Source organism: Cajanus cajan, chromosome 7 (assembly GCF_000230855.2).
Source record: "Cajanus cajan strain Asha chromosome 7, NIPB_CcT2T_4, whole genome shotgun sequence".
NCBI classification, from domain to species: Eukaryota; Viridiplantae; Streptophyta; class Magnoliopsida; order Fabales; family Fabaceae; genus Cajanus; species Cajanus cajan.
In genome coordinates this window covers 36,947,453-36,960,545 of record NC_138523.1, presented here as the reverse complement: position 1 = coordinate 36,960,545, position 13,093 = coordinate 36,947,453, and the positions used below count along the sequence as shown (strand labels likewise).

Sequence of the window (13,093 nt, the reverse complement as noted above, 5' to 3'; positions counted from 1 at the left end):
AATGTTTGATGCCTATTTTTATGCAAGTTGATATTATGATTATGCTTTATAATGCTTGTGCTGTTTGACATTGGTGTTAGAAAGGGAATTGTGAAGAAGTTCAATAAAGAATTTAATTTAGTAGTTTCCAAGGGATTCCCTAGATTTCATGCCTTAGGAAGTAAATCACGCACCTTGCTGTTTATTCAGAGTGGAACCAGTGGCTTTGAATATGATTTTGAACGTGACTTTCTTATCATCAATCTATATTGTTTTAAATGGAAAGTGGAAGTTCAAAATTTTTATTTTTAAGACCCACAGCTACAACGCCAAATCCAGCGCTTTAGTGCCATTTCTCTGCCTTGCCTTTTTGTGAATCTTAAGTTCCACTGCTCCAGCGCTAGGCTCATAGCCTTAGCGCCAAGTCTCTGCCAAGCTACATTTGCAACTTAATTCTCACCGCTGTAGCGCTAGAACTCACAACCATAGCACCCATTCTCGGACAAGATGTGTTTAAGTGTTAAAATTCCACCGCTCAAGCTCCAATTCTAGCGCCAAGGCGCCAACTTTCTAGAACCCCATAAAATCCCACCGCTGCAACATCAAATTCTGCAGCCATAGCGCCAATTTTCTGTGGTGTGGTTCTATTTCCAGTGCTCAAGCGCCACTTTCACAGCTTAAGCGCTCACTCTTTAGAGCCAAAATTCAAATTTAATTAGCCACTGCTGCAGCGGTGGCTCGTGGCTATGGCGCCCAAACACGAAGACATATAAATAGGGGCCATGTGAACAGTTTTCATCAGTTTAAAAATTGACCCCCCCACTCTTGCAACTTTGTGGTTCTTCATATTTTCATCTTCCCCTCACATTTTCTCTATAAAGTTCCCATTCTTAGGCATCAAGGTTTCATTTTTCTTCATTCATCACACACTGAAACATCAAAGCACTCACTTTTTGCTAGGATTATAAGGTAAAGTCTCCATCTTTCTTATTTCTTTCTTCATTGCATGAGACGTGTTTGTAGGTTCTTCATTTGTCATGAACTCCCTTCATGATTCTCATCATTTTTTGAACCTATTCATCAATGTGGAAGCATACATTTTGGCTCTTTTCTCTTTGGACTGGATAGCATGAATTTGGGTGTTTAATCCTTCAATCTTGCACATGCATGACTTTTCTCATCTTCTGCTTGCTTTGTGTTTGAAGAAATACCTGAATGAGAGGAAATTTTGATTTGAAAACGATGAACGCTTGGGAAAAGATTGATCATTGAAATGTTCCATTTTTATGAAGAAGTTGAAGCCTTGCATGGTAGGAATTAACATGCATTCTGCTTTTCTTTCTCGTGTCCACCATGTGCTTGGTTAAATACTTGAGTGAATATGTGTTCATATTTTAATGTGTAAAATCATTATGTGGATTGATAATTCTTGTTGTTAAGAGTTGGTTGGTTGATGGTTGGTTGCCATACTTAAAAAGATTTTTCCTTGGAACACTGGGTTGATCATTGCTGTGAATAAGATGTTAGTGCTAATATTACTTCATTGATGGTTGTTTGTTCAAATACATGTGTAAGATTCTCGTTGAAATAATTTCTTGTTCATTGGTGGGTTTGAAATAACTTTAGCATTTCACATGTTAGAATGCTTATTGATCATTCCTTATGCCCCATGAAGCATTGTGTTCTGTTTGTATGATCAATTTGTGGATTAGCTTGGATGTAAGGTTGGTTATCAAATTTCCAGATGGCTCGCTCAAGAGGTGGTGGCTCGACCAACCCACAAAATTTCGGCTGATCGTAAAAGGAAGAAAGTGGCAGCTTCTACTCCAAATTCATCTTCATCTTCTGAGGACGAAGAAACCCCCACACCATCACAACCACCCAAGGGTTTCACTTTCTTTCCCAACAGACTCCGGAACAAGTTTAAACAACTGAGATTTATAAATTTGGAGGGCAGACATATAATTGTGGAGTGACCAGTGGTCACATATCTTCCTCTGTTAGACTTCAACAATGAATTCAATAGAAGAAAATGGACCAAGGTAGGACAACCAGAAGAAAACTACAATGCAATTCTGATCAAGGAATTTTATGCCAATGCCTACCCGACTAAATCTGATTCAAAGGATCGAACCTCTTGGGTGCGAGGCATTTCAATCCCCTATGATCCGGAAGCCATTAATGCATACTTGCAAACTGATTATGCCATTCCAGTGGAAGATGAATACCAAAAGCTACTACACACCACCATGGATGAAGATATGTCTGCTTTGATGCTGGAAACTCTAAGTCTTCCCGGTAGCCAGTACCAAACTGGTACAAGGAGTCAACCCACCCATATACTCAGAGCGGACTTGAAATTTGTTGTCCATTTATGGCAAGCAGTTTTATACAACAATGTCCTTCCTCTCACCCACACCTCTAACATCACCATTGCACGAGCAAAGCTCATATTATTATGCAATAGAGAGACGTGGACATTGCTACCTTGATATCTAATGACATGCATGCCATTGTTCTTTCCAAGCCCTCAAAATCTGGAGCGGTGCGGCCATTAGCTTTTCCAGGACTGATCATTGGTATGTGCAAGGCAAAGGGAGTGCGTATTCTACAACCACTTACTCCCATAAGAAAGAAAATTGATCATGTGTTCGTCAAGGCCCGATGTTATAATCAAAGAGAGTTTCCAAGAGCATCTAGAAGATCTCGCACACCATCACAACACCCTCCACCATCCATTCCCTCACCTCCAGCCCCACCAATTGGGCCCTTTGATTTATCCACTATACAGACCTACATGACTCAACAGTTCCAGCATATGGAAGCGCAACACCAGCTACAAATGGCTCATCTGCGCCATGTCCAGCTTCAACAAGCTGCAAATCACATAGGAAAGTTGGTGTTGCACTCTTATTTTTACAATTACACCTTACACCGGGCAGACACAGGTGACAGCTTATACCCATGGCCTACACCTGAGCAATTTGAGGAAGCAGTTTTGTGGCCTGGGGACAACCCTATCTTTTTTGGAAGGGGTGGAGATCATGTTGGGGAGCAAGAGCATGGACAAGCAATGCATTCAGAAGAAGAATGTGATGAGGGAGGAAGCAACAGGAAAGAAGGAGTTAATGAAGAAGAGAATAAGGGAGAGGATGAAGGGTCACTATCAACTACTTTTTGAAGAAAAGGAGTTCCATTTTAATTTTATGCCATTTTAAATTCCAGTCATTTTAAATTTCAGTTGTTTTAGTTTCTGTTTTGCTTGGTCTATTTGGTGATTTACTTGTTTTGGTCAGGTGCTTGAACTTTTGGTGTTCTTGGTTGAATTTCATACTTTGTGGTGCAATTATACTAATGTTTAGGATATTCATTGTTTTGGAATTTTGCACAATTGGTTGTTTTGATAGCAGTAGTGTGAATACATATATTTTTTTTTTGTGGAAAAAAAAAATATATATATATATATATATATATTGGGAAAAATTGAAAATCATTCTTGAAAGATAGGAAATGAGATGGCTTTTAGATCAACAAAAAGCGAAAACACATCTTTTGATTCACCTTAAAATGGTTTGCTTTGAAACTTGCTTTGAGGTTATACTCATCCAATTTGTTGATCATGAAGTTGTGAGATATTTGATTATCATGGCATGAAAGATCAATAATTGAACATTTAGCCAAGCCGGTGAATGAGAGAAACTAAATAGTGCATAGATCATATCTTATACATTTTTACTTTCAGGGCCATCATCATAATATATGTGTTTGCATTGGTTGAGTCTTGAATGATTGCTCTTGTGAGAAGTTTTGGATAAGATCAAGGCATTTCATTTTGCATAGTTGAATTCTTCTTAAGCATAGAGCCAAACAGTAAACCATAATTGAATCCCTTCCTTGAAACTTGTTTGAGCCTTAACCTTCAGTCAACTTTTAGCCTTTGCCAAATACCAACTCTTCACCCTAACCAAATTCTTGAGAGTATAATGAAAATGAATTGGGGATTAAGTTGGGGGAGATTTAAAATCACTAAGGTTGAAGGAAATAAGGAAAATGGTGAAATAAAGATAGTGCAAAGTTTGAAGGAAAGAGTCACCCCTATATCAACATCATTGTTCAAGTTTAAGTCAAAAGTGGTGCTTGTGCTTGTTAGTTTTATTCTATCCTCAATTCTCACTTAAAAAAATCAAAAATCAAAAATCAAAAGTAAATAAGCAAGCACTTGTACTTAGTCTCAAAAGAGAGGGGCCTCTTAAAATCTAGGCAGCAAATCTTGAGGAAAAAGGGTATGTAATGAGAGGAAGATTTTGGGCTGAGAGATTTGGTTGGAGTTGAATATTAAGAGTGAACAATATGGAGTGTTTGGGTTCATTTTCATTCTACTCTCTTGATTTTAAACCCTGTTAATCTGAAAAACCACACTCCTTTGCTAACCAAGCCTCAGTAGAACCTTAAAAAAAAGTCTTTGTGATCCTTAATTTTCTCTCAAAGAGCAGTAATGAAGAGATGATATCAATGCTTATTTTCATAGAAATGATGAGTTGAATTGAGAGAAACACTCACCCTGGGAAGTCATTCTTATGAGAGTATGTTCAATTATTGGTTTGTAATGTTTGTGTTATGATTTGTCTTGCAATCTTTTTGGTTGAGCATGATTGGTTTTGTGGGCACCTCAGTGAGTAGAAAATGGTTTTTGATAGTGAATTGATTGAGTTTTGGCCTATTGTTGATACAGAAGCAATCTCATGATGGAAATTTTTAGTTGATTGGTATTTTGTTGGGGACCAACAAAAGATTAGGTTGGGGGAGTTGTTAAGTGTCTTTTGTTCATAATTTACACTCAACTTTTGGTACTCTTTTTTGGAAATTGTAGATATATATATATATATGATATTTTACCCCCTAAATTTGAATAATCAAAGTATACTAAATAGGTAGAAGAGTAGTAGAAAAATCTTAATGATTTCCCTCCCTTTTTGCAGAAAATTTGAGAAGACAGAGTTCCACAGCCATAGTTGTGGATCTGGAGCTTTAGCTGTGGGAATCTGGGGAGAAATCAGGAAGTCAGAAACTTGCAGCCATGGTTGTGGAAACCTGCAGTGCAAAAATGAGACTCCAGAGAATTGCAGCCATAGTTGTAGATTCTCCGCTAAAGTGTTGAGGCATGGGAGATCAAGAAAAATTCCAGAAACTCACAGCCATAGCTATGGTTTCACAACTGCAACGCTGGGGCTTACTTCACCATGAAATATTTGTCACAGTTATGGTTGTGGATCTACAACTGCAGCGTTGGAGGTTACTTCACCTTGAAGAACTCTCCACAACCATAGCTGTGGATTTACAGTTGCAGCCGTGAGAGAAAAAATCTCATTTTGGCCCCTGTTTCAAAGCTAATATAAAAGGAAAAAGAGAGAGAAAACAGGGCATCACAAAAATAAGGAGAGAAAATAGGATTAGGAGGCACGAAAGGAGAAAAGAACGAAGATTTGGGCAGCTGGATCATTTGGGAACGAAGTCTAACCTCTTCTCTTCATCTTTCACTTTGTAATCTCTTCTTTCACTTCTCTTATCTTATAATGGCCATTTGTGGCTAAATCTATTAAGGATTGGTTGGATGTAACTACTAATTCTTCTTCTTCTTAAATATATGCATTTTAATCTCATTATTTGTGTTTGATTCTCACTCAATGCTTATAGCGGTTTGATCACCCGTTGTAAGACCCCCTTCCCTCTCTTTTTCCCCTTTCTTCACTTCCAACCACTCCAACTCTCTCTTCTTCCCTCTCATTCTCTTTTCTCTAAATTGGTGGCTTTAGGTGCTGAGCCAGGGGCGGGTGGAGCTAGTTGAGGGTGGTGCTTCCTTTCAAGTTTAACATTCTCCTCCGGACAAGCTCTTTCTTCTTCTCCGCTCAAGCTCCCAGAACTCGGAATCTTCACCCGAGGTAAGGGAAGCTAGTAATTTTGTTTCCTTTTCGCTGTTCTTGACTGTGGACGAGTTTTATAAACTCGTTAGATGCTTGTTGGTGTCTGATTCATGGCTGGAATTGAAAGAAAGCTTGTTTTCTTTGGGGTTTCGGGGTTGTTGAGAAATTTTGCGGAAAATCCTTGATTTGTTGTTGCATGTTGAAAAAGGTGGTATTTTTGGACTCTTGGATGAAATTGTAGTGATTCGAACCGATTGCATGTGAAGTTTCTGGTTATTTTGCAGATTGTTTGAAGAGTTTTTCGAAAATGGTTGGTTGCTGCTGAGCTTCGCGCTGAGCGCGATTCTTCGCGCCTGGGCGCGTGGCCACCAGGAGACCCCATTTGGCCAAGCTCGCTGAGCGCAATGATGAGTGCGCTGAGCGGGCTTGAGAATGTGGGTCTCTGGCTGGCCCGCGCTGGGCGTGACTTGGACCGCGTTGGGCGCGATACCAGTTGTGGCAGGTTTTGGTTCTTCTTTTGGGCGCTGAGCGCGCCCCTTGTCGTGCTGGGCGTGAGACTCCTTAGGAGTCTCTGCCTTGTGGGTGCTGGGCGCGGGACCAAGGGAGGTCTCTGCCTTCCCCGCGCTGGGCGCGGGTTTTGGTGCGCCGGGCGCATGAGACTCCTTGAGTCTCTGCCCGGCCAGCGCTGGGCGCAAAGACTATTGCGCTAAGCGCGAGATAGTTTTGGGTTCTCTGGTTGAGTCCCGCTGGGCACGGGCACACCTGCGCTGGGCGCGCAGGCCCCCTGGTGCTCTCTGGTTGCGCTGCGCCGGGCGCGGAGATGGGATGGTTATGTATGAAGTTTTGTGCTGAGTTGAATTGAAATAGAAGGTTATGAAATGATGTCTAGTAGATAAAGTTATTATTGATATTAAATTGTATCTGATGAATGTGTTGAGAAGTGGGGTTATGTTGTGGCTGATTTGTTAAACTGTGAGTTGATATGTTGAGATGTATAAGTTATGTTGTGCTTGAATATTGATGTGAGTTGTTGTAGGCCGCAAGACTGAGTTGTTGTAGGTCGCAAGGGTGAGTTGTTGTAGGCCGTAAGGCTGAGTTGACGTAGGCCGAAAGGCTGAGTTGTTGTAGGAGATCTCCGAGTTGATATGCGTGACGACGCATTGTATGCTTATTGATGATCATGTTGAAAAATCGATGGGATGTATGTTGATGAAGTGTTGATAGTTGTAGTTGTTTGTATTACTTAAATCTTTCTACATGTTGTTTCTTTTTATGCTAGCTTACCCTTTTGTTGTTTCCATGTGGTTGGACTGCAATGATCATACTATGTATGGGAGCAGAGCAGGGATAGGTGGTGGATAGTGGTGAGTCTGCAGCTGGTAGGCGGAGCTGAATCCTATGGATGTTTTGCTTTGTTTTGTTACGGCTACTTGATATAGTGGCTTTGGATGTATTTTGTATTCTACACTCTAACTCTAGTCGGATGTAGGACATTGTATATATTTATATTCTAGACACTATATTTATATACTCGTTCTATCCTGTCTCGAGTTTCCGGTGTACTGTGATGGTGAGTGTAGTGATCTGCCGGGTCGTTACACTTTAGTGGTATCAGAGCAGGTCGAGTCTAGTGGACACTCTTTGGGGGTGGTTCCTTTAGGCTTTTGTTGTGTTAACTCTGTGATGTGTTGCCTTGTTGTGTTGCTTGCTGTGCTAGTTGATGTGATAAATTATTGTGTTGATAGTTGTTGTTTGGGTGATTGGTAGTGTACTAAAGATACTGTTATTTTGTAGACGATGACTAGAACCAACGAACAGATAGCCCGTGCCATAGAGATGATGACTATGGCTATGCAGCAGCAGAATGCATATTTTGCTAGGATGGAAGCTGAGAGAGCTGCAGCTGGTGCAGCAAGGCCCACGGGGTCACAGGAGAGCCGGGACTTAACTAAGTTCCGGAAGTGTCATCCCCCGCAGTTTACGGGTGAAGCGGATCCAGAGGTAGCTGACCGCTGGATACGTGAGTTAGAGAAGATTTTTAATGTTCTGGGGTGCTCTCCAGAAAAGAGGTTGGCATATGCTGTGTATATGCTGGTAGGAGAGGCCGAGCACTGGTGGAGAAACACTTGTCAGATGCTTGTTGCTAGGGGAGTTACAGTGGACTGGGAGTGTTTTAGGATAGTGTTCATGGAGAAATACTATCTGGAGAGCGTGAGGCACGCCAAGGAGGCCGAGTTTTTGCGATTGATTCAGGGTGGGTTGACTGTATCAGAGTATGCATTGAAGTTCGAGCACTTGGCTCGTTTCTATTCGCAGGCTATTTCTGAAGCCTGGAAGTGCAGAAAATTAGCGGAAGGGCTGAAATATGAGTTGAAGAAGGTGGTGGTGCCTATGGCCATCACCGAGTTTCCTGCCTTAGTAGAGAAGGCGAAGATTGTAGAGAGGTTGGAAGGGAGTAACCGGGTAATCAGAGCTGTTGAGGGACCATCTGGGTCCAAGAGAGGAAGTGGAAGTCAGGGGAAGCCGTATGATAGGCCCCAGCCACAACAAAGGGGTCCTATTATTAGGCAACCTACTAAGACTACCAGAGGAGGAGGACAGGGTGGAGGTGCTGCCCTTAGGTGTTACAGATGTGGTGAATCCCATTTGATCAGGGATTGTCCACACATTGAGAGCAGGTGTTTCAGATGTCAGCAGATGGGACATGTGTCTTTCAACTGTCCCACCAGGGGTAGACCTGAGAGGAGTACTCAGAGGAGCGATGCACAGAGAGCCGATACTCCGAGGAGTAGCGTTCAGAGGACTGAGACTCAGAGGGGTGACCGACCCACTGCAGCTGGTAGGGTGTTCGCTTTGACTGGTGCTGAGGCTTCAACTTCTTCTGACCTAGTGAAGGGGAAGGGCAAGGCTGCTAGTAAGGATGTGATGCTTTTGTTTGATTCTGGGGCTTCCCATTCTTTTATTTCCTATGCTTGTGGTGCTATGTTGGGAGTGCCTGTGTCTGATTTGGGATTGAGACTGCTAGTGTTGACGCCCGCTTCTGCTTCAGTAGTCACTTCTAAGCTGTGTGTTGGCTGCCCCATTGTTGTGAATGGGAAGAAGTACAAGGTAAACTTGATTTGTTTGCCTTTGGTTGATATTGACATAATCTTGGGGATGGATTGGTTATCTGCCAATCGTATTCTTATAGATTGTGCCAATAGACGGTTGATCTTTCCGCAAGAAGGAGATGAGTTATTGATTTCAGCTGGTCAAGCTGAATCATGGTTGAGGGATGGAGCAGAAGGTTGCCTTCTGTTTGCTATGATGAGTGAGGAGACTGAGAGAATCATTTCTGAGATAGATGTGGTGAGAGACTTTGCTGAAGTATTCCCTGATGAGGTGCCTGGGTTACCTCCTGTTAGGGAGATAGAGTTTGGCATTGATCTGGTTCCAGGTGCGGGGCCAGTGTCGGTGGCTCCCTACAGGATGGCTCCTGCCGAGCTGAGTGAGTTGAAGGGTCAGTTGGAAGACTTATTGGAGAAGCAGTTGGTGCGACCGAGCGTTTCACCGTGGGGTGCTCCTGTGTTGTTGGTGAAGAAGAAAGATGGGGGCAGTCATCTTTGTGTGGATTACCGACAGTTGAATAAGTTGACCATCAAGAACAAATATCCTCTTCCCCGGATAGATGACTTGATGGATCAGCTAAGAGGAGCATCGATGTTTTCTAAGATCGATTTGAGGTCGGGGTATCACCAGATTAGGGTGAAGTAGGGTGACATACCGAAGACTACTTTCGGGACTAGGTATGGTCACTATGAGTACGTCGTGATGCCGTTTGGTGTGACCAACGCCCCTGCAGTGTTCATGGATTACATGAACATGATCTTCCGGCCGTTCTTGGATAAATTCGTGGTGGTGTTCATTGATGATATATTGGTTTATTCAAGAACCCGGGAAGAGCATGAAGAGCATTTGAAGATGGTGCTAGAGGTTTTGAAGGCGAAGCAGCTATATGCTAAGCTTTCTAAATGTGAGTTTTGGTTGGATGAAGTGAAGTTCTTGGGCCACGTGATTTCAACTGAGGGGATTGCTGTTGATCCGGCTAAGGTGGAGTCGGTGTTGCAGTGGGAGCGTCCGAGGACTGTCACTGATATTCGGAGCTTTGTGGGATTGGCGGGCTACTATCGTCGGTTCATTGAAGGATTCTCTAAAATAGTAGCGCCTCTGACCTAGTTGACGAGGAAGGAGCAGCCGTTTATTTGGACAGATGCCTGTGAGCGGAGCTTTGAGGAGTTGAAGAGGAGGTTGACTACTTCCCCTGTGTTGGTGTTGCCAGATTCTGGTGAGCCCTTTGATGTATATTGTGATGCTTCTCACCAAGGTCTTGGGTGTGTACTGATGCAACATGGGAAAGCGGTGGCCTATGCTTCAAGGCAACTGAAGAACCATGAGAGGAATTACCCCACTCATGACTTGGAGTTGGCAGCTGTTGTTTTTGCCTTGAAGATATGGCGACATTATTTGTATGGAGCTCGGTTCAGCGTCTTTAGTGATCATAAGAGTCTGAAGTATCTGTTTGATCAGAAGGAGCTGAACTTGAGGCAGAGACGATGGATGGAGTTCCTGAAGGACTATGACTTCCAGTTGATGTATCATCTTGGTAAGGCCAATGTTGTGGCGGACGCGTTGAGTAGGAAATCCATCCACATGTCGAGCATGATGGTGAGGGAGATGGAACTAATTGAGAAATTCCGAGATTTGAACCTCGATGTGGAGTTAGCTCAGGATCACATTAGTTGTGGGACAGTCACCATAACTAGTGAGTTCTTGAGGCAGGTAGGACTTAAGCAGTTGCAAGATGTCGAGTTGGTGAAGCTTCTTGGGTTGTTGGGTACCAAGAAGGCTGTTGGCTTCGAATTAGGAGGAGATGGAATCTTGAGGTTCAAGGGCAAAGTCTGCCTACCTCAGGATGCTGAGTTGGAGTTGAAGAAAGCTGTGTTGGAGGAAGGCCACAAGAGTAGACTTAGCATACATCCGGGTATGACTAAGATGTACCAGGACCTCAAGAGGACTTTCTGGTGGCCTGGCATGAAGAGGGAAATAGCTGAGTATGTGGCGGCCTGTCTGACTTGTCAAAAAGAAAAGGTGGAGCATCAGAAGGCGAGTGGGTTGATGCAGCAGATGGAGATTCCGGAGTGGAAGTGGGATAACATTACTATGGATTTCATTGTCGGGTTACCTAGGTCAGCTAGGAATAGTGATGCTATCTGGGTGATTGTAGATCGGTTGACCAAGTGCGCCCACTTCTTGTCTGTCAACATCAAGTGGTCCTTGGAGAAGCTGACACAGTTGTATATGCGGGAAATAGTATGGTTGCACGGGGTGCCTTCCAGTATTATTGCAGACAGAGATCCGAGGTTCACTTCCAGATTTTGGCAGAGTCTACACCAAGCCTTAGGCACGAAGTTGAAGTTGAGCTCTGCTTACCATCCACAGACGGATGGTCAGTCAGAAAGGACAATTCAGTCCTTGGAGGATCTACTTAGGGCTTGTGTGTTGGACCACTTGGGTAGTTGGGAGGAGGTCCTACCATTGGTTGAGTTCACTTACAACAACAGCTTTCACGCAAGCATTGGGATGGCACCCTTTGAAGCATTGTATGGCAGGAGATGTAGGACTCCTTTGTGCTGGTACCAGGATGGTGAATCAGTGGTGGTAGGCCCGGAGCTAATCCTACAGACCACTGAGAAAGTGAAGAGGATTCAGGAAAGGATGAAGACTGCTCAGAGTAGGCAGAAGTCGTATGCTGATAAGAGGAGGAAGCCTTTGGAGTTTGCTGAAGGGGAGCATGTATTTCTGAAGGTGACTCCGACTTCGGGTGTAGGTAGAGCACTGAAAGCAAGAAAGTTGACACCGAGGTTCGTGGGTCCCTACCAGATCATACAACGTGTGGGTCCGGTTGCCTATCGGTTGGCTTTGACACCGTCTCTTTCAAACCTGCACGATGTGTTTCATGTCTCCCAGCTGAGGAAATACGTTCATGACCCGAGTCATGTGGTGGAGCTAGACGATGTGCAAGTAAAGCAGAACTTGACGTTTGAGAAGTTGCCGGTAGCGGTGATTGATCATACGTTGAAAGAGTTGAGGGGCAAGTCCATTTCTCTGGTGAAGGTGTTATGGGATGCAGCTACTGGTGAGGCTACTTGGGAGGTGGAGCAGCAGTGCAGGGAGCGGTATCCATTTCTATTCCCAAGTAAGTCTATTTTCGGGGACGAAAACTCTTGTTGTTGGGGAGGTTGTAAGACCCCCTTCCCTCTCTTTTTCCCCTTTCTTCACTTCCAACCACTCCAACTCTCTCTTCTTCCCTCTCATTCTCTTTTCTCTGAATTGGTTGCTTTAGGTGCTGAGCCAGGGGCGGGTGGAGCTAGTTGAGGGTGGTGCTTCCTTTCAAGTTTAACATTCTCCTTCGGACAAGCTCTTTCTTCTTCTCCGCTCAAGCTCCCAGAACTCGGAATCTTCACCCGAGGTAAGGGGCTAAAGTGTAACGACCCGGCTGGTCACTACACACACACCATTGTACACCGGAAACGCCAGACAGAAGGACAAGTATATAAATATAGGGTTTAGAATATAAATATATACAAAGTCTCTATCCGACTAGAGTTAGAGTGTACAACACAAAGTACAATCAATGCTACTATCCCAAGTAGCTACATAACAAAATAGTCACAAAAATGATCAGCTCTACTGGTCCGCCGAAGACTCATCCTTAGATGCCCACCTATTCCTGCTCTGCTCCCATACATAGTATGATCATCGCAGTCCAACATCATGGAGACAACAAAAGGGTAAGCTAGTGTAATTAAAATTCAACATACAATATATATATATATATATATATATATATATATATATATATCAATATAAATAAATAGCAGATACAATTATCAGCACACTTATACAGCTTATACCACTCAGCAATATCAGCACCGCAATGCGGCAATATCAGCACTGCCTTAGCGATTAGAATCAGCACCACATATGTGGCTAACAACAGCACCGACTTAGCGGCTATAATATCCCCCAACTCAGCACAACCCAGCACAGCACAGCACATCACTTCAACACATCAATCAATTTAACAAAATTCATTTAAAGTACCACATTATTTAGCCATAACAGCACACATCTTCAGCATACAACTCATCGAT

The 13,093-nt window shown here is 43.2% G+C and overlaps 1 protein-coding gene across 1 annotated transcript; it reads left to right on the top strand.

The window, feature by feature from the left end:
- Positions 1-5,239: 5,239 nt before the first annotated feature.
- Positions 5,240-9,653, top strand: LOC145949994 (uncharacterized). The gene is made up of 4 exons (XM_083060906.1): positions 5,240-5,328; positions 6,196-6,334; positions 7,878-9,001; positions 9,104-9,653. The coding sequence occupies exons 1-4, from the start codon at positions 5,240-5,242 to the stop codon at positions 9,651-9,653; spliced, it is 1,902 nt and encodes a 633-aa protein (XP_082917032.1).
- The last annotated feature ends 3,440 nt before the right edge of the window (positions 9,654-13,093 follow it).

Excerpts from the sequence above, each read along its gene's own strand:
- LOC145949994 (XM_083060906.1), top strand. The coding sequence starts at position 5,240 with ATGGTTGTGGATCTACAACTGCAGCGTTGGAGGTTACTTCACCTTGAA. Across the intron at positions 6,335-7,877 it reads CGCTGAGCGGGCTTGAGAAT|TTTACGGGTGAAGCGGATCC; the intron begins GTGGGTCTCTGG and ends CATCCCCCGCAG. Across the intron at positions 9,002-9,103 it reads ATTGTTGTGAATGGGAAGAA|ACGGTTGATCTTTCCGCAAG; the intron begins GTACAAGGTAAA and ends TTGTGCCAATAG.